The sequence below is a fragment of the Strongylocentrotus purpuratus genome, unplaced genomic scaffold (genome assembly GCF_000002235.5).
Source record: "Strongylocentrotus purpuratus isolate Spur 01 unplaced genomic scaffold, Spur_5.0 spur5_scaffold_17, whole genome shotgun sequence".
Lineage (NCBI taxonomy): Eukaryota > Metazoa > Echinodermata > Echinoidea > Camarodonta > Strongylocentrotidae > Strongylocentrotus > Strongylocentrotus purpuratus.
The window spans coordinates 12,929,373-12,950,046 of NW_022145602.1; the positions used below are offsets into that span (position 1 = coordinate 12,929,373).

Consider the following 20,674-nt stretch of genomic DNA (forward strand, 5'->3'; position numbering starts at 1 on the left):
AATATTCATAACTTTCTTATTATTGGTACAATTTATTCAAATTTGTTGCCATTCTAGTATTTTTCTTCTTTCATACTAATGAAGACACTTGATACAAAGGTTGGATAGCCCTTTAATAATTGACTCCTCCTTCCTTCTCCTACGCAGCATCATCGAGAAGAACGGAGGCACACCACCCATCACGTACTCCATGTTCATGGAATGCGTGACGGAGATCGGACACCCGCCACGCCCTATGCCTGATCCTATCCTCACCAAAGTCAACATGAAGATTCCGTCAGACTTTGAGGAGCGCTGCGCCCTTCCCAGTCTAGAAGTGATGGGTGAGTGCACGTTTGGCTTGGTATCTAATGCTGGTGATGATGATTTTGCTGATGATGATGCTGGTGATGATGATCAGGGATGTCGCTCTGCAGGCTAAAGCATGAATTCAGGCCCTAGCAATTTTTACGATTTTTGGGCCAGATTAAACCTTTTTTTTCACGCCCACTTATGAATTCTTAGGTAACCCAAGGTGACAATGGTAGCAGTGAGATAGAGTTCATTGTTATTATGGTCATAGTGAATTTGTGAGGAGTTAATGTTGTGATATTGGTGGGGGAGGTGCATGTATGGAAGAAGATGATACATCATTCCTGTGGTGATCAATGATCATGATGATGATTATGTTGATGCGGGTATTATTATGATATCATCATCATCATCATCATCATTATCATCATCATCATCATCATCATCATCATCATAGTGACCAGGCGCGTACGCAGGATTTTTTCAAGGGGGGGGTTTTAACATTTATAAATCGGTCCGAAAATTTCGCAACGACTCAGCCAGCCGCTGAATAAGCGGGGGGGGGGGGGGGGGGGTAAGAGGACACATTTTTTTTTTTTTTTTGGTCCCAAAAAAATCGCAACGACTCAGCCGACCGCTGAATAAGAAGGGGGGGGGGGGGGGGGGGGTAAGAGGACACTTTTTTTTTTTTTTTTGGTCTCGAAATTTGGAAATTTGACATTTTGCTCCGTTGGGGGGGGGGTAAGGTCACCTTTTTTAGGTCGGCCATGGGAATAATTTTTTTTTTTTTTTTTTTTTTTTTTAATAATTAAAAAAAAAAAAAAAAAATCCAAAAGGGGGGGGTTTTAGGTTTTTTTTAGGGGGGTTTACACACAAAAAATTTCCAAAGGGGGGGGTTTAACCCCCCAACCCCCCCCCCCCCCCCCCCTGCGTACGCGCCTGATAGTGACTGTGATGAGGGTGATGGTGGGGATTTTCATGATACATGTACATGAAGTTTGTGATACTGGTCATGTTATGAATAGTATAAGTGGTGCAAGTGACGACCACGATGATGGTGATGATGATGGTGATGATGATGATGATGATGATGATGATGATAAGAATGATAAGAAGATAGTATTGACGATTCCCTTATCAATAAATCATGGTTCTTTGCTCCTCTCTCTCTCTCTTTCTGTCTGTGTTGATCTCATGTTTGCTTTGACTGATTATCTTTTTCTCTTTCTCTTGCTCTCTCCATGGTTGTCCATCTTTTTTTCTCCTTCTGTCTGTCTCTGATTAACTTTTTACTCTCTTTCAATACCCTCTCACTGTCTCTCTCTCTTTCTCTCGTGCTTTCCATCTTGGCGTCACCTGAACCTTCCCTTCCCCTCCTCCTTACACTCTCTGTCCTCCTTAATGCATCCAGGAGTAAACATGGAGTGCACGGAGCAGGAGAAGAAGGTGTGGAAAGGGGGCGAGACCCGTGCCTTAGAACTCTTCAGGGTCAGGATTCTTCACGAGGAAGAGGTAAGTATGGAAGACGGGATGAAATATAGGGGTCAAGTTGAATAAACAAAATGCTGTGAAATCTGACAGCTCTCTCTCTTCACAAGTTTGAATGCTCTTGTAACATTCGCTCAAGACCTTTACCTTGTTGAAGATACAGAGAAAGCAAATTGTGGAGGAATCGATGATGAAGATATTTCCTCAAGATGGACTCCCAGAGTGAACCGTTTTTTGTCGTACAGGATGATAGTGTCATTAAACCTGTGTTTGGACAGATAACTATGATGAATGTAATTATATCCTGCCAAACAACACTCTTGCAAATTGTTAACAAGGACTGTGCTCATGACACATACATATCACTTTAACAAATCTGCAAATATTCCACAGAATGATTCTCTCTTATATTAAATGCAACTTGACCGCTTGCAAACTTTACATAAGTTAACCATATATTTTCACAACATTTTCTGGATTTACACTTAGTCTAGTGTTCAGCCCAGGATTAAAGTTAGAATTTGACTACTTTTTGAAAATGTAATGTAACAAAATTTATACTTAGTGCTTCGAATTACAAATTATTTCATTCACATGTTACAATTAATTGTATTTCAATAGTCTCAATGCAAATTGCATAAACTATGTGCTGTTTTGTAGTACAAGCCATAATATTTGCCCTACCTAGCAACAATTATATTCTGACTATTGAGATACATTTATTTGTAACAGGAGAATGAAATAATTTGTATCAAGGCACTTCACAAAGGCATATGCATATATTTGGTAACATTACAAAATTACCTATTTAGTGTAAAACTAGAATGAATTTAAATGAATCCAGTCTGAATTGCCGTCGTTTGTTATGTGTCTTCCAGGCCTTTAAGGGGGGCTATTGTCTACCAAACCAGTATATGCCAGACCTGTTGGGTACACCAAAGAGCCTGAGTGCGTACCTGCGTTTTGGGTGCCTGTCGGTGAGGAGGTTCTATTGGAAGATACATGACACATACTCAGAGGTTAGATCTGTTTCTCTCTTTCTCGTTTATAGACGTTTAGAAGTGGGGCTCTCATGAGGCCTGTCTTCATCAGCTTGAAATTGCCAAATATCCTGCTATTTGAACTATTCCGATCGCAAATTATCCAGTTAATTTTCGTCTTCATAATACAGTACATTTATAATGCGCTTAATACCAATGTGTCTAAGCGCAAGAAAAATAAGAAAGGAAAAGGAAGGAAAAGTTGTAGCTCGAAGTTGCAATTAGCGGGATATTTGGTCAAGATAATCATCCTAAGATACCTTAGTCTAGTTTGCAAAATATCCCGCTATTTGTCCGGTGCGTCTTCACCCGCCCGGAGACTCGCACTATGCGCAAACGCTTAGCAAAATATCTCGAGCTAATTTCTCAAGCTTGAATTTCAAGTTTCGAGCTTGAGTTTCAAGTTTCGAGGTCAAGTCTCGAGGTGATGAAGACGCGATTTGTATCTTTGGGATTATTTCCAAATCAGAAATAGCAGGTTATTTGGCAATCTCGAGCTGATGATGACAGGCCTATGGGGAATTCAACACGGGTGTTGTCAATCACCAGGATTAGCCTTCAGTTTTATGACCAATAGGCCTCATGTAATGCTTTGGATTTTTGGAAATTCCTTCCTATCAGGTACCCATTCACTTCGCCTGGGTGAAGAATGGCAAATGTAGATTAATGTCTTGCCGCAGGACATTATTGCCAAGTTGAGAATTGAACCGCGAGCTCTGTGATCCACAGTCAAGTGACATGTCCACTAGACCACAACACCTCTACATTCTAACATACAGACTTCCAAGTTTTCATAAGTTTATTAAACATTTTGTTCGGTGACGAAGGGCTCCTTTTAGATTTTGAATAACTACAACTCTCTTGCATTCTTTGACTCACAGCTGAAGAAGGAGGTGTCACCATCCCACCTCACGGCCCAGGTGATCTGGAGGGAGTACTTCTACACCATGTCTGTAGGCAACATACACTTCAACAAGATGAAAGAGAACCCAATCTGTCTCAACATTGAGTGGAAGGAAGACGATGAGAAGCTCAAGGCATGGACAGATGTGAGTCTGGGGGGGGGGGGGGGGCTGAAAGACAGTTTTGAAATTTTTGAGTGAGAGCAACTGTTTTGTGGGGTAAAGAGTTTTGAAAGAGCATTGAAGATGTATAGAGGACTATATCTGCACCTTGTCTGTAGGCAATATCCACTTTGACAAGATGAAAGATAACCCAATCTGTCTCAATATTGAGTGGAAAAAAACATGATGAGAAACTCGAGGCATGGACAGATGTGAGTTTGGGGGCTGGATGACGTTTTTTAAATTTACGAATGAGAGCAACTGGTTTGCAGGGTAAAGAGGCTTGAGTGAGCGTAGAAGATTTTTTTTAGAGGAATATTTCTGCACCTTCTGTCTCAATATTGAGTGGAAGAAACATGATGAGAAACTCGAGGCATGGACAGATGTGAGTTTGGGGGCTGGATGACGTTTTTGAAATTTACGAGTGAGAGCACATTTAAACGTTAGCAGTGTCCTAGTATTCAAATTATGCAAGGAAACTCATTTACTATCACTGTCAGACACTATTGAGTGACTGACTGACTTTTTTTTCTTCTTTCGTAATAACAAACATAAAATGAGCTGTAAAGGGTACATGAGCATATGTCTACATCAATAACCCATTTCTTGCAATGGCCAAAAATTAAACTGATTGATCTTTGCCCAGCACAAAACGTATGACTATTCGGTAAAAGGGTCTGAAAATCAGAATATTTAATTACGGTAAACGACCGCGATCGCTAGATTCGATTCTACAAAAAACAGTTGTTTTTTCCCCACAAAAAGACATTTTCAAGCCGTTTTGATTTGAGGGAAGTTCTAAATTAGTATTCTATTTCAAATGCTGTTGGAATTTAATCTTTTCATTTTTTTTTGGCCTGAAATTTGACATAATACCTGAAACACGAACACAAAAGTGGAAGGGTATTTGTCTTCATGTCGACTGCAAATATACTCATCTGCGCTTTGGTTGACAAATTCTTGTATTTTTTAAAATCCTCCATTGCCATGGTAATGTAGGGTCGTACAGGGTATCCATGGATTGATGCCTGCATGAAACAACTCAAATACGAGGGCTGGATCCACCAGGTCGGTAGGCACGCCACCGCTTGTTTCCTCACTCGTGGAGATCTCTGGATCAGCTGGGAAGATGGATTACAGGTAAGTCTGTGATTTCATTCCATTTCTATTTTCAGTTTGAATTTGAATTTCCTTTCCAATTCCATTTGCAATTTCAATTTCAATTCAACTTCCGTTTCCACTTCCATTTACAATTTCATTTTCATTTTCAATTCCATTTCTGATTTCAATTTTAATTCCAATTCTAAATCCAGTACCAATTTCAATTCTAGTTCCAATTCCAATTCATATTCCATTTTCAATTCCAACTCCAATTTCAATAAACAACAACCCACACAACTACCTGCCTTGGCAATCACATCATAAATGCATTCCTAGAAAACCACCTGTCCTCCTAGGGTCAAGTAGCCCTAGGACAACAGCCTCCCTGAACTTCTTCTCTGGAACCCTACCCTTGGCAATTACCCCTCTTTGGCAGCAACATCTTCAAAATTAAGTTCTTTTCTCTCAGGATTACTGTTTATTGAGCAAGCTTTGTAGCTCCATTCTAGTCTAACATCTGTCACTATCATCTGTCTCCTTGATCAGGTGTTCGACAAGTACCTCTTGGATGCTGACTGGAGTATCTGTGCAGGAAACTGGATGTGGATCTCTAGCTCTGCCTTTGAAAAGTTCTTGCAGTGTCCCAACTGCTTTTGTCCAGTTCGGTATGGCCGCAGGATGGACCCTACGGGTGAATATGTCAGGTTTGTTCCTTTTCCTTCTTAAAAAAAATCTTCTTCTTCTCCTTCTCATTTATTTGCTTCTTCTTCTTCTCCTTATCTTCTTCTTCATTGGGCAGTTTTCTCAAGGGATCAGATTCATTTATATGATCACAGGTTTGTTCCTTTTCCATCTTTATTAAATTCTCTTCTCCTCCTCCTTCTGCTTCTTCTTCTTCATTGGGCAATTTTCTCAAGGGACTTCTACTTTTGCATAGTCATCAGATTCATTCATATAATCACAGGTTATGCAGTCAAAGCCAGCCGTTCAGAATCGTAAAGCTGCTGAAAATATGACCTTCCATAGGTTTTGTACACGTTAGACAGAGAATCGTCGTTTGGTCTACAATCAGTTCGTCTACTATCCAATTAATCTATTCCCTTTTGGTCTATACCCAGCCTGTCTACTATCCACATGGTCTAATAATCATTTCCGACTTATCATTTGGTCTCTAATTAGTTTACTAACGTATGGAATTTAGACTAAGTGAGCAATAGACCAAATGTGGTAAGGAGAATTTAGAACATATCAGTAAATTTGGCCTGTATACAGAGCATCTTATAATAAAGAAGCCCAGAAATAGCATATCATCATATGTAATAGTTTCGGTATTAGCTGTATGTACATGTATACATTCAGATTTTCATAAGAAAATTCTGCAATTGGGCAGGTAAATGGGTGTATGTGTGTCGTAATTTACAACCAAAGTTTCCTGTATAATTTCTTTATGTAGGCGCTACCTTCCAGTGTTGAAGGACATGCCGATCCGATACCTCTTTGAACCATGGAAGGCACCGAGGGCAGTGCAAGAAAGGGCAAAATGCATTGTGGGAAAGGACTACCCGATGCCGGTCGTGGAACACAAGTCAGCTTCAGCAGCCAACCACGAACAGATGGAGAAAGTCGTCAACAAGCTGAGAGACACGGGTGAGAAGAATGGAAAAGTGGAAAGAAGATGTACATGGTAGATGGATAAGTGGATGGAAGGATGGATGGTAGATGGATAAGCTGACGAGATGGCTAGATAGACAGACTGATGAATAGCTAGATGGATGGATGAATAGATGGATGGAAAGACTTATCTACGAGTAAAGAGATAAATAGATGACTAAATAGGTGCGTGGGTTGGTAGGCAGGTGGGTAGGTGGGTGGGTTGGTTGGTGGTTGGGTAGGTAGGTGGGTGGATAGGTAGGTGGATAGTTGTGTAGGTAGGTGGGTGGGTAAGTAGGTAGGTGGGTGGGTACGTGAGTGGGTAGGTAGTTGGGTGGGTAGGTGGGAGGGTAGGTAGGTATTTAGGTAAGTGGGTGGGTAGGTAGGTGGGTTAATAGGTGTGTAGGTAGGTGGGTGGATTGTTGTGTAGGTAGGTGGGTGAGTAAGTAGGTAGGTGGGTGGGCACGTGAGTGGGTAGGTAGTTGGATTGGTAGGTGGGAGGGTAGGTAGGTATTTAGGTAGGTGGGTGGGTAGGTGGAGGATAGGTGGGTGGGTAGGTAGGTGTGTGGGTAGGTGGGTGGGTAGGTGGGAGGGTATGTAGGTATTTAGGTAAGTGGGTGGGTAGGTGGGTGGGTTAATAGGTGTGTAGGTAGGTGGGTGGGTAGGTGGAGGATAGGTGGGTGGGTAGGTAGGTGTGTGGGTAGGTGGGTGGGTAGGTGGGAGGGTATGTAGGTATTTAGGTAAGTGGGTGGGTAGGTAGGTGGGTTAATAGGTGTGTAGGTAGGTGGGTGGGTAGGTGGAGGATAGGTGGGTGGGTAGGTAGGTGTGTGGGTAGGTGGGTGGGTAGGTGGGTGGGTAGGTAGATGGGTTAGTTGGTGGGTGGGTAGGTAGGTAGGTAGGGGGTGGAGAGGTGTGTTGGTAGGTGGGTTGATAGGGGTTGGGTAGTTGGGGATAGGTAGGTGGAGGATAGGTGGGTGGGTAGGTAGGTGTGTGGGTAGGTGGGTGGGTAGGTAGATGGGTTAGTTGGTGGGTGGGTAGGTAGGTAGGTAGGGGGTGGAGAGGTGTGTTGGTAGGTGGGTTGATAGGGGGTGGGTAGTTGGGGATAGGTAGGTGGGTGGGTAGGTGGGTGGGTAGGTAGGTATGTAGGTAGGTGGGTGGGTAGGTAGGTGTGTGGGGAGATGGGTGGGTTGGTAGAGGAAAGATAGGTGGGTGGGTAGGTAGGTAGGTGGGTAGGTAGGTGTGTAGGTAAGTGGGTGGGTAGGTGGGTTGGTAGGTGGGTGGGTAGGTGAAGATATATAGGTGGGTGGGTAGGTAGGTGGGTGGGTAGGTAGGTGGGTGGGTGGGTAAGTAGGTGTGTAGGTAGGTAGGTGGGTAGGTAGGTGGGTGGGTAGGTAGGTGGGTGGGTGGGTAAGTAGGTGTGTAGGTAGGTAGGTAGGTGGGTGGGTAGGTAGGTGGGTGGGTTGGTAGGTGGGTGGGTAGGTGAAGATATATAGGTAGGTGGGTAGGTAGGTGGGTAGGTAGGTAGGTGGGTGGGTGGGTAAGTAGGTGTGTAGGTAGGTAGGTGGGTAGGTAGGTGGGTGGGTAGGTAGGTGGGTGGGTGGGTAAGTAGGTGTGTTGGTAGGTAGGTGGGTGGGTGGGTAGGTAGGTGGGTGGGTGGGTAAGTAGGTATGTAGGTAGGTGGGTGGGTAGGTAGGTGGGTGGGTGGGTAGGTAGGTAGGTGGGTGGGTGGATAGTTGTGTAGGTAGGTAGGTGGGTGGGTAAGTAGGTAGGTGGGTGGGCACGTGAGTGGGTAGGTAGTTGGATTGGTAGGTGGGAGGATAGGTAGGTGGGTGGGTAGGTGGGTGGGTAGGTGAAGGATAGGTGGGTGGGTAGGTAGGTGTGTGGGTAGGTGGGTGGGTAGGTGGGTGGGTAGGTAGATGGGTTAGTTGGTGGGTGGGTAGGTAGGTAGGTAGGGGGTGGAGAGGTGTGTTGGTAGGTGGGTTGATAGGGGGTGGGTAGTTGGGGATAGGTAGGTGGGTGGGTGGGTGGGTAGGTAGGTATGTAGATAGGTGGGTGGGTAGGTAGGTATTTAGGAAGGTGGGTTGGTGGGTGGGTAGGTAGGTGGGTAGGTGGAGGATAGATAGGTGGGTGGGTAGATGGGTAGGTAGGTGGGTGGATAGGTAGGTGGATAGTTGTGTAGGTAGGTGGGTGGGTAAGGGGAGCCTTCCAAAGTTGCGACTGTGCCCGGACGCGTCGGGGCGCGATGAATAGAACAGTCGCGTCCCAAGAGACGCATTGAGGCGCAAAGGGGTGCGAAGGGGCGCAATAGTCACCCTCACCTGATTCTTGCATATGAAAAGAAACCGTCTATTGTTAGTATAAACCCGCTCTATTCTTCTTGCGCCCTTTTGCGCCCCACCAGGCGATGGAAGATTATCTCTCCCGTCATTGTTCTCGCTCGTGATGCGCGGTACAGCTTAAACTTGATATACAGAAAGTATTTCTCGGCCAAAGCCTGTCTTCCCCTCCTCCGGTTTTCGTTCTGATAAACTTTCCATTGTTTGTACAAAATTGATGTATTCTTCTCGCATCGCGATCTATTCTTCTCGCGCCGTTTTGCGTCGTAACGGGCGGGTATTACCTTTCCAATCATTGTGGCGAAGCTTTGCGATGTACATTACTACAGCACAGCATGAACTTCTCTGGTGGGATCGTCTTTGTTTTGGGGGGCAATCAACACACTCGTTCATCTTGATCAGAATACATTATGATTTATTTTTGTTGGGTTTAATACGCCTCCTTTTAATTTTTGTGACGACTGTATGAAATGTGAAATAAAGATGACTATGTACGATTAATTGTTGTTTAATTGCGAGCTTAATTGTCCCCAACAACAAAAAATAAAAGACGAATGATGTGAATGACTACATGTATGCGGTTATAGTCGGCAAATTGATTACTGTTTGGGTCGCTTGTGTATGTTTGTAATTTGAATGATTATCAACATATTTGTATAATTCCCACATCGCGATATGATTCTAGCATCGTATAATGGACAAATGAATTATCTTTCTCTCCCGTCATTCATATTCACGCTACGCGTTGCACATCGCCACAGCCTGAGCTTGGAAGAATTTATATTTTGTCAGTCAAATCCTTTTTTTTCTCCTCCCATGACTTGGTTCTAATAAATTGAAGGTTTGCTTATTAGGGATAAGAAGGATAACATCAAACAAACGATTTACTCAAGATGACGCTCTTTTCATTTCACCTCGCTGTTTGATAAAGTAGAGTTTTACGGAGCGAATACAAAAGAAAAGTTCGCTCCAAGGCCAAATAAAAAAATGTTTTATTAGTGTCCTGTTTTTTCGAAAACTAGGAAGGAGGAGGCCCTCTCTTTTCTTTTTTTTTCTTTCAAAATGGCCGCTCAAAATGGCCGCTCGGTACATTTTCCTGACAGTCGGGCTAGTTTTCAAGATGGCCGCCGACATCTTTTAACTTTAAAAAAAAATAATCAGTAATAGATACATTTTAGTATTGTTTTTCATGTTTTTTTTTTCAAAAATTATTTAAAAAAAAAAATTAAATAAAAAAAAAAAATTAAAACAAATTTCCCCAAAAATAAAAAATAGGAGGCGGCCCCCAAAAAGAAGCAGCCGGGACGCTAAACATGAATTTTTTGTTAAGTGGCCTCAGGGAAAAAAAAAACATAAAATGCCGTGGCAGGATTTCACGCCCGAGATTTGCCTTCGAAAATTGCCCGTCCAAAAGGCGTTTTAAATCATAATAATTCCATAGCTCTTTTTAAAAGTGGAATAAATAGACAAAAGAGTCCGGGAACTATATCGAGATTATAAAACATGTTTGTCATGAAGATGTAAACAAACAAGCGTAGCCTGATGGTGATAAAGTTGAGCAGCAATTGGAAATGCAATACAAAACATTAATCAGTTCATGATGATAATTAATCATTCGACACAAATACAAACATTGATTTCTGCTCTAACATTCGAATCATTTATTCGTAGATTTGTATAATTAAGTGGCGAAAGTGAAATTTTGAAATCTTAATGCACAGATACAAAAAACATACCAAACATGTTTTGATTCTTATTCTAAAAAAAAAAAAACCGGCAAATTTTAAAAGATCTTTTTAAAAGGAGGGAGGCGCTATAGCCCAGTGGTAGAGCAGAGCAGCTCGTAACCGGGAGCTCCCTGGTTAGAAACCAAGTCGATATGCTATTGTAAGGCATAACTCAACATTACATTTCGTTCGGAGAGGATCTTAAACCCGCCGGTCCCCTGTTTGCGTAATTCAGAGCATACACATGCTTCATATAGCAGTCAGGAAAAAAAAGCGAACGGTACAGGAAGCTACCTTTTATGGATATGCCTAAATTGAAGGTTTGGCTTAACTAGGGAGAAGAAGGATAACATCAAACAATAGATCTACTCATGATGACGCTCTTTTCATTTCACCTCGCTATAAGATAAAGTAGAGTTCTATGGAGCGAATACAAAAGAAAAGTTCGCTCTAAAGGTAAAAACATAGAATGCCGTGGCAGGATTTCACGCGGCCGAGCAAGACTATTGTTTGATCGCTATAATTGTCCGACTTGCTATAGATTCTTGTTTAGCTACACATTAAGGTTGCGTATTATGTGTGTGTGTGAGGGAGGGGGCGGCGAAGTGAACGGCCGGACCAAAATGGCAGAGGTCAATCACGAGGGCTCCGCTCGCTAGTTATAAGGACCGCTATTCATTGGACAACTATTCATGAAGACCGCTATTCTTAATTTGAGAACATGGTCATTATGTATAAGGGTCATGAATTCGTAATACGACATCCCCCCTCCCCAAAACTAAATAAATAAATAGAAAACATGAATAGATTAATAAACTTAACTAATGATACAATAACAAATAATGCCCGGTGATTGGGAATAGCCGCCTGTGAGCGGAACAATGGGCGCAACAACTATTAGCTGCTCAAAGAGCTGTCTTTTGTCATTGCGTTGCAAAAACAAAGTGCTTTTAAAAGTTACATGTACTATAATATCCGTATGCTATATAACACCCAATGTGAACATGACGTGTTCAGGCCTTATAACTATATACAGTGCACGTTAAAACAAAAGACTTTACTAGCGCTAGCTAACAAATATGAAACGTCAAAACGTCACGAACATTGAAGATAACAAATTGTTAAGACAAATGACACCACCAATAAAGTTTCTTCGCGAAGAAATATTCGATCGAATTTCATGTTTGGAACAGATAGGCGATTTCGAATTGTTCCATCTACCGAAACGTTTTGATGATGCAGGCTCCCGACAATACGACTATCATTTTTGTAATATCTTTAATTTGCAGATGTTTGTTTGTTTTGTATGACATATTTATAAACGCCCTATAATCTTATTTCAAGCAGAATCTTTCAATCTCTTTGATTATAAGTATCATTTTTAAATCACGGGTATTTAAATACAATAGCTGATTTTGCGAAGATTTAGAGAACCTACGTTTCTATTCTTTAAATCGATCTTGCATGAGAAAGAACAGAGTGATGATATAGATATATGACCTATTTTGATCGGATGACAGAACAAAATAAATGTAATATGAAACAAATAATGTGTCAAAACATACAGAAGGAATACAATTATACATATTGTTTTTGTTTTGTTCGTGAACAAATTAATATAATACAAGTATTGAACACATTAATGAACAGAAATGAACAATCATTCAAACGTCAACGCCTACACAACTTCGATGTTTGGGAGGAAAATAACAATCAGAACAACAATCTAAATCAATGTCTTGTACGTAAAATAATAATAAAACATATCAGTAGCCAAAGTGAAAATTTTAGAGTCAAATCTTTCAAGACGAGAGCGGACACACACGCGGGGATTACATGAATAACTAATGCGTAGGAACGGGCGCGAAAGCTTTTCAAATTCACAAATTCACAATTCACAAAAAGCGCTTCGCCTTTAAGCGCACCCCTCCCCCACCCCCACCCCCGAATGAGTGTTATGTAGGGTACGCATATGCATTTTCCCTCCTTTTGAAAACAGTCCCCTAAGTCCGGTGTGTAAAGTCAATACGTGCCGGATTTGTGTGTACTAGACGAGCCGGACTTTGGTGCGTGAAAAGTACCCCTTTACCAGATAGTAACAATGAGTCTCCAAACAATAGCCAGATTTGATATTCATATTGTGAGCATGTGCTTAGTTATATCAGGATTCCCTGGTTATATTGAAGACGTGGGCTAATATCTGTTTGCCCAGTACTTCTCGCTGATTGTTTGACCAACATTAAATTGCTATTGTCCAGCTGACTTTTCTAAAGGCTTTTTTACCCTCGGCGCTAAAGGGATTGCGGAAAATTTCAACACTATTTGTGTTTCTTGATGACCCAGTAGAAGAAGAATAAGGGCTACCCTGCCCCCCCCCCGAAAAAAAAATATCCCAAAACAACCCAATCATTATTAATTCCGTTTACCAACACGTGCATGATGGATCCCCCGGATGGATCCTTATTTAGACAGTGAGACAGTTCTGTTACGAGAAGCAATTCAACGAATTGCCATGGCTTGTATTTGTTCTAGAACGTACTACGCTCTTTCGATGTGGCCCCTATTCAGCACAATATATACGCATTTTAGTTATTCTTAACAATGACCTAGATCTAAAACTGGCCGCGGATGTAACCCCCCCCCCCCCCCTTCGTCGCAAAGAAATATTCGATAAAATTCTTTGACACAGAATGATAAACTAATTTCTTCTTGAGATATGTTTGGGGTGAAATTTCAAACATCATTTCCTGGTAACTCTCTTCTTTTTTAATGCATGCTCTATTCTTACGATTTAGGCATAATTTACTATGTTGATTTGCAATTGATAATCTCCCTGGGAGTTTTGCGATATCCCCGATGATACGGGTACAGTGTATTTAATTTTGTTCGTAACATTAGTGTTTTGCAAAGAAAGAACATTCTGAAAATGAGCGTCTTCCTTCTAACGAAACATATTGATGATGTTCCCGACAATACGGATATCATTTGCTTAAAAAATCGTAATACAGATAAAACGCTTTTTAAATCCAATTCAAGGAGAAACTATGACATTCTTGATTAAGTATCATTTTCAACATCACGGATTTTAAAATACGTTCTCTAATTTTAAGAAGATTCAAAGGATCTATGTATTGAAATAACAGACTGATGATATAATTATATGATTTATAATGATCATACGACAGAACTGTTTACAAGATGCAACAAAAATTGTTTAAAAAAAAGAAAAAGAAAATCGAAACATGCGATAACATCGCTATAAGGAAATATAAAATTACAATTAAAGTGTCAAAACATGCACGAGGAAAACAATGTCAGAGAGAGTGGGGTAAGTATAAAATAAATTTGTTTTTTGGAACAAATCAATTTGTATTAAAATTGATACAGTATATTGAACACAATCATGAACAGAACAGGAGGAGATGAAAAAATGAACAATCATGCCAACGTTAACGCCTACAGAACTCCGATTTTGAGAGGAAAATAAACAAACATTGTAACCAATGTCATGTACGTAAAATAATATTAAAACAAATCAGTAGCCAAAGTAATGCTTTTCAGAGTCAAATCTCGCAAGACGAGAGCGACACACAAGCGGGCACTACAGTGTACATGAATAACTAATGCGCCGGGCGCGAAAGGGCGCGAAAGCTATTCAAAGTTTAAGCTCCCATTCACAAATGTCAAGTGCTTCACCGGGGCGCGCCCTGGCGGGGTAATTTCGTAACAATGAGACTCCAAACAATAGCCAGATTTTAATGAGCTGGCAACCAACTGAAGTCCTCTCCTATCCGACGCAAAAAGGCGCTAATGGGCGCATAAAGGCGCCTCCTTTGTTCTCATATCCTGCTCTGCGCCCCGACGCGTCGCGGCACAGTCGCAACTTTGGAAGGCTCCCCTAAGTAGGTAGGTGGGTGGGTACGTGAGTGGGTAGGTAGTTGGGTGGGTAGGTGGGAGGGTAGGTAGGTATTTAGGTAAGTGGGTGGGTAGGTAGGTGGGTTAATAGGTGTGTAGGTAGGTGGGTGGATAGTTGGGTAGGTAGGTGGGTGGGTAAGTAGGTAGGTGGGTGGGTACGTGAGTGGGTAGGTAGTTGGATTGGTAGGTGGGAGGGTAGGTAGGTATTTAGGTAGGTGGGTGGGTAGGTGGAGGATAGGTGGGTGGGTAGGTAGGTGTGTGGGTAGGTGGTTGGGTAGGTGGGTGCGTAGGTAGATGGGTTAGTTGGTGGGTGGGTAGGTAGGTAGGTAGGGGGTGGAGAGGTGTGTTGGTAGGTGGGTTGATAGGGGGTGGGTAGTTGGGGATAGGTAGGTGGGTGGGTAGGTGGGTGGGTAGGTAGGTGAGTAGGTAGGTGTGTGGGTAGGTGTGTGGGTAGGTGGGTGGGTAGGTGGGTGGGTAGGTGAAGATATATAGGTGGGTGGGTAGGTAGGTAGGTAGGGGGTGGAGAGGTGTGTTGGTAGGTGGGTTGATAGGGGGTGGGTAGTTGGGGATAGGTGGGTGGGTGGGTAGGTGGAGGATAGATAGGTGAGTAGGTAGGTGTGTGCGTAGGTGAAGATATATAGGTGGGTGGGTAGGTAGGTGTGTAGGTAGGTAGTTGGATAGGTGGGTAGGTAGGTGTGTAGGTAAGTGGGTGGGTAGGTGGGTAGGTAGGTGTGTAGGTTGGTGGGAGGGTAGGTGGGTTGGTAGGTAGGTGGGTGGGTAGATGGGTGGGTAGGTGGAGGATAGATAGGTGAGTAGGTAGGTGTGTGGGTAGGTGAAGATATATAGGTGGGTGGGTAGGTAGGTGTGTAGGTAGGTAGTTGGGTAGGTAAGTGGGTGGGTATGTGGGGGGATAGGGAGGAAGGAAGTTAGGTAGGTAGGAAGCTAGTAAGATAGATAGATAGAGCTAAGAGGAACTAAACCTAAATTTTAAACTTGACACCCTCTTTTCCTATTTTTTCAGGCATCGTCCACTGTGCACCGTCAACCCAGAGGGAAGTGCGGGAGTTTGTGTGGTTACCGGAGAAAATGGCTGGCGGTGGATCGTGTCGGGCCGACCAAAACTGCGAGGGTATCCTTGGGCTGTAATCCAGATGCCCTAAATTAGAAACGGGTCCAAAAAAGACCATGCACTGGTGTCTTGCACGGTTGTGTATGTTCATCTGTTACGACACATTTGTTGGTATCAGTATAGCACATTAATGGTGTCCGTATAATTGTACAGCCTAGTCTGCTGGTGATGAAGTTGGTGCTAATTTTGTGCTTTTGTTTTTGTCTACCTGACTGCTGAGACAGCTAGAGCAGTCACACTTGAACAGATACACACTGCCCCAATTTGATATGATAGGCAGTCATGAGAGACATGCCGTCTATATATGCAGGTTCTCTTTCACACATGTTTCACTGTTAAAAGAAAACAGTCATTGGAAACAAAAGGCTGGAGAGACTGATGGTCTTTATATGCAGGTTCTCTCTAACACACGTTTCACTAAGAAATATGGTCAGTTGAAACAAAAATGTGTTTTGTTAATAGACAGGTGGTCTTTCTGTACAGGTACTTGTAGTTGCTCATATGAGATGTGCCTGTTCATGTAAAGTAGTTGTCTGTCGCAAAGCGACCATGATCGCCTTCATTTTTAAATAACATGATCATGAAGGCTGTTTGCAAAGGTTGATAAGTACCGGTAGCTCTTACAATTAACTAATGGCACTCTCTTGAGGAACCTGTGGCAGTTTCACACCGGCGAGGACAAGCCAGGAAGGGTGTCAACCACTAGACCCTGCAGTGACTGGTCGTAGGATGTCAGGAGTTCTGTATCGTCAATCGCCCTAAATGCTGTCACAGTGGCATGGTTTTCTGTTAGGGTTTGCTCCCTTAGCCTTAGATTCTAAAGAGAACCTAAACCACAAGGTGCATGGCAGGGATGCCAAACTCCCTGAGGTTTTGTTATACCCGCATACAATAATGATTAAGATTCATTAAAAGAATGAAGCGATTAAAAATACTCTATGTTGCGTTAAGTTCAGAGTAATAATTGAGCAAAAACCAAATACTATTTTTCAAGCACTGTATTGATTATTTCAATTCAGTGTGGTAGTGTGAGGTAGTGTGAGGTACTGTGTTTCATAAGGGTAGGGTGCATGTGCCAATAAGTGCAAGTAAAAATAAATCTCCCCTAGACGTATCCGTGTAACGTGTAGGACCTTTATTGTGCGCAAGTACTTTTTTCCATCCCCACTAGCTTCAGAAAAATAAAACTGAAGTTTGTTAGCAAGCCTTTGTAAGCTTCCCTGTCTTTACATGTATATCAGTATAGATAAACAACTCATGGACCTGCACTGCTAGTGCTTTCTGAGAGAGTCGGCCATTGCGGATCAAAGCCTTTTAAAAGGGCACAAGCACATTGACTTTGGTTTCAGACTAGGAACCTCTGCATTCAAGACACCGCCCTTCTACAGAGCCATCCTTTTAATACAGTGCAATCTGTATTTACTAAAGACTGCGTAAGTGAGACACAAAAAGTGGTCTTTATAGGGAGATGGTCATTATGTACAGGATGCTTTAGTATATGTTTCAATGAGAAACCATTTTCTAAGGAAATAATAAATTAGCTCTTTGTAGACCGGTGGTCTTTCTATTCAAGTGGTCGCTAATGCAGGTTTGACTGTACTAACTCCCTTTCCTGTTTTCTTATCCAGTGGTAATAAAAATTATCTGTACAACAATATGTGTGTGTATACATGTTGTATAACTCCCAACCTTTCCAATTTGGGATCTAAAATTCCTCTCTTATGACTATGAAATCTATGTTTGGACCCCTAAATTCCTTCTCTTTTACTGAAATATTCTGTGTAAAAGCATGCAAATTGTATTGTATTCCTAATTTGGGCATTGGAGATTCATAATTTATGCCGTTGTGTTCCGTCAAACGGTTTCAGGGAGAGAAGTCTTTAAGGTAATGCTCAATAGAAAAGCACTCTTTGTGATAAGTTGATAAAGTGCAAGCAGAAAAAAAAATGTTAGCGAGACAACAAATAAAAATGAATAATGTTTTAATGTACAACAAAATTAATGGGACAGTTGGCCATAAATTTCTCATCGACTGACCCAATTACTGATTTGAGATTCATGTAGATACAGTGATCTCACAGGTTAGACATCCATAAATTTCTGATTATATTTCCACTTTCGTACAAACCTAAACCATCCTGTTTTTCTGATTTTTTCTCTGCTTTGCTTAAGCCCAAGTTATCCTAAAGGTGGATTCTTCCTGATATATGGAGCTATGAGATAATATACTCTTCCAAAGCCCTTCTGCAGATCACACATCAATTTTTTCCTTATCCTTTATATGTTTATACAGGGTTTAAATGCTGATCACGATTGTGTATGTGTGTGCTTTTTATATTAATTACATATGTGTGCTGTGGCGATCACTAAGAAATGTACATGTACGTGTGTTTATCCGAGATTTGGAAACGTTTTAAAATTTTATTGGTGTAGAAATTTTGCAGATATGAATATATTTTTCATAAATAATGAACAAATTAACGATTGGGCTGCTATCATCATTTCTTGGCTTTTTAAAAAAAAAAACCTTGAGTACCAAAGCATATTTAATAATAAATTTGAACTATTTTTCATGAAGTGCAGAAATGGTGTGTAGACAAAACACCTTTATCAATGTACAGTAAAATATGCTAAATCTACTGCCAGTAAAACCCATGCCAGTAAACTAAAACTATGTGAGAGCCTACAGGATGCTACACATGAATCTAATGAAGGATACAGCAGCCTCCTTGAAGTAGGCTGTTCCTTTTGCGTTGACTGCTGAGCCTGGTTGGTGGTTCCAGGTCTTTAGAAAAAGTGGTCAATTGGAACCCCATCAACAACAATGTGGTCATTTCGGTCACCCTTATGCCCCAAAATTACGATTTATATTACTTGATTTTTGTCCAAAATCGATCCCAATTTTCAGTCAGAATCAACTGATGGGTGGGGCTTGACATACAAATTGAAATCCAAAAAAAAGAAGAAAATGTACACAGACATCAGAAAAATCAATCTAATTGGAATTATTACACAGTTGATTTTGGTCATTTTGATTGGTGGCTAGGGTAGTGACTGCACTGGTTGAAAGACGTTGACCGAGAGCTGAAAACTTGGCCTTAACATTTTCTTAAAATGTATGCTGGGAGCTTTATTTCATATTTATATGTATACATGGTATTCAATACGTATGCTTGATCACCTTAACTTGTGCTTTGATTAATAACCATTATTTACGCTGCTAAATTTAGAAATAAATATTGCAGACTTCACACTTTTTAATAATAATAAGATAAACAACTCCAAAGACTATCAAGAAATCAACTCAATTCTATTTGCCTAAACAAATTATTTCAAACTATTGTAATGCTTGTGAATTTTAATAGATGATAGAGGCTGTTAAAAGATTGCCCTCAGGTTAACTTCTGCGAGGCTTTGTGACCATATGTTATAATTTTTCCACTATTTTTGATTAATCCCTAATCTACAATTAAGAAAACGGGTGTTTACCTTGATAATGATATTTTGAGCTTTTTAATTGTGTTCAAGTTTTTATAAATTCATCTGTATCATTGCTGTCATAATCTTGGATAAAAATTGTGCAATCAAGTTGTATATTACTGTTGTATTTGTTAAGTATTTGTTAAACCTAAATATATCGATCATCATTATTCTCAGTGTATATATTCATTTAACCATATTATGAGTGGTTTGTATGGTTCGATAAATGTAGCGGTAGTCTTAATTGATATTGTCATGTGTTCACGATGGAATTATAAAGACAATGTATGTGTTGGAATGCTTATAACACGCGATCGTCCTTAAAAGATTTAGGAGTGTCAAGAGAACATTTATGCATTTATTGTTGATATAAATTTGAAATGTGAGTATATGCAGTCAAAGTATTTTATATTTATATCTCTAAACCTTAAAGGTATTACAAAGTTTGGGGAAATTTTGAAAAATGGGTGGATAGTGATTCTTTACAATTTTAATATATTTGGATGCCCCTGTGGATGTACTAAAAACACCAGAAATTTTAGCCCCTAAAACACTTCTGCTTTTGAGAAAAATTGAATATAAAGATTTACCGGTGCTCCCGGTAAATTTTGATAAATTTCAAATAGCTCCTACGGCCGTACAACGGTAGCTGCGACCATGAAAATCTCAGAGTATGTAGTTGTGGTATATAATTTCCGAACGAGAATATCTAATCAGTCAAGTTTAGTCAATAAACATTGTTTTATAGCTTAATTAATATCTTGACCTTGAGAGGGAGCTATTCAACATAAAGAGTTTATTATTTACAATTTCATAACTTTAGAGTCGATTTCGACCGCGACAACGATCACTTAATATTGTAGGATCGTATATGCTTCCAATATGTTCATTTGAACCAAATTCATGACCCCATACCAAAACTTTGTATTACCTTTAAAGTTTGTTTCAGATGTGTCATGGTAAACCACCGCAAAAAAAAAAAAAAACGTGCCGTGGGTTTTATGTGTGAACGATATGAATGGCATGTGCTAGGAAGCAAAGCTCCTATGCATATTCACTTAAAAATATGTTTTTCAAGATGGGAAATGCAAGGTGTATGACAGTTAACGTCATCATGGGGAAAAAAATGCAGCTGTTTACTGCTGCCGATCTGAACAAGGCTTTAATCTACATTTGCCACTCCATACCCAGGAAAGAAATGGGGACCTGGTAGAATGACAAAAGCCTTTTGCTAGTGATTGCCATATGCCCTCACGGTGACCATATGGTAGGAACACTCCCCAGGGAGTGGAGATGGTGCACATTGTTCATGAACGAATCTGATGACAGGGGTAGTAATATCTGTAAAGTGCTTGGAGACGGTATTCGTATTAAGCGCTATATAAATCCAGGTGATTATTATTATTTGTATCCAATATGACCAAGAAAAATGGCCATACTTTCCTCTTAAGGG

At 40.9% G+C, this 20,674-nt stretch overlaps 1 protein-coding gene across 2 annotated transcripts in view; it reads left to right on the forward strand.

The window, feature by feature from the left end:
* LOC581225 (cryptochrome-1) overlaps window positions 1–20,201 on the forward strand; it is a 40,336-nt gene extending 20,135 nt beyond the window's left edge. For both annotated transcript variants that reach the window (XM_030987746.1, XM_030987747.1), the window contains exons 5-13: window positions 148–323; window positions 1,703–1,803; window positions 2,658–2,798; window positions 3,701–3,868; window positions 4,883–5,023; window positions 5,531–5,688; window positions 6,438–6,631; window positions 15,634–19,654; window positions 20,161–20,201. In XM_030987746.1, coding sequence (XP_030843606.1) covers window positions 148–323; window positions 1,703–1,803; window positions 2,658–2,798; window positions 3,701–3,868; window positions 4,883–5,023; window positions 5,531–5,688; window positions 6,438–6,631; window positions 15,634–15,758 — 1,204 coding nt within the window. In that variant the 3' untranslated portion in view covers window positions 15,759–19,654; window positions 20,161–20,201. The remainder of the gene's footprint in view (window positions 1–147; window positions 324–1,702; window positions 1,804–2,657; window positions 2,799–3,700; window positions 3,869–4,882; window positions 5,024–5,530; window positions 5,689–6,437; window positions 6,632–15,633; window positions 19,655–20,160) is intronic.
* Window positions 20,202–20,674: the final 473 nt, after the last annotated feature.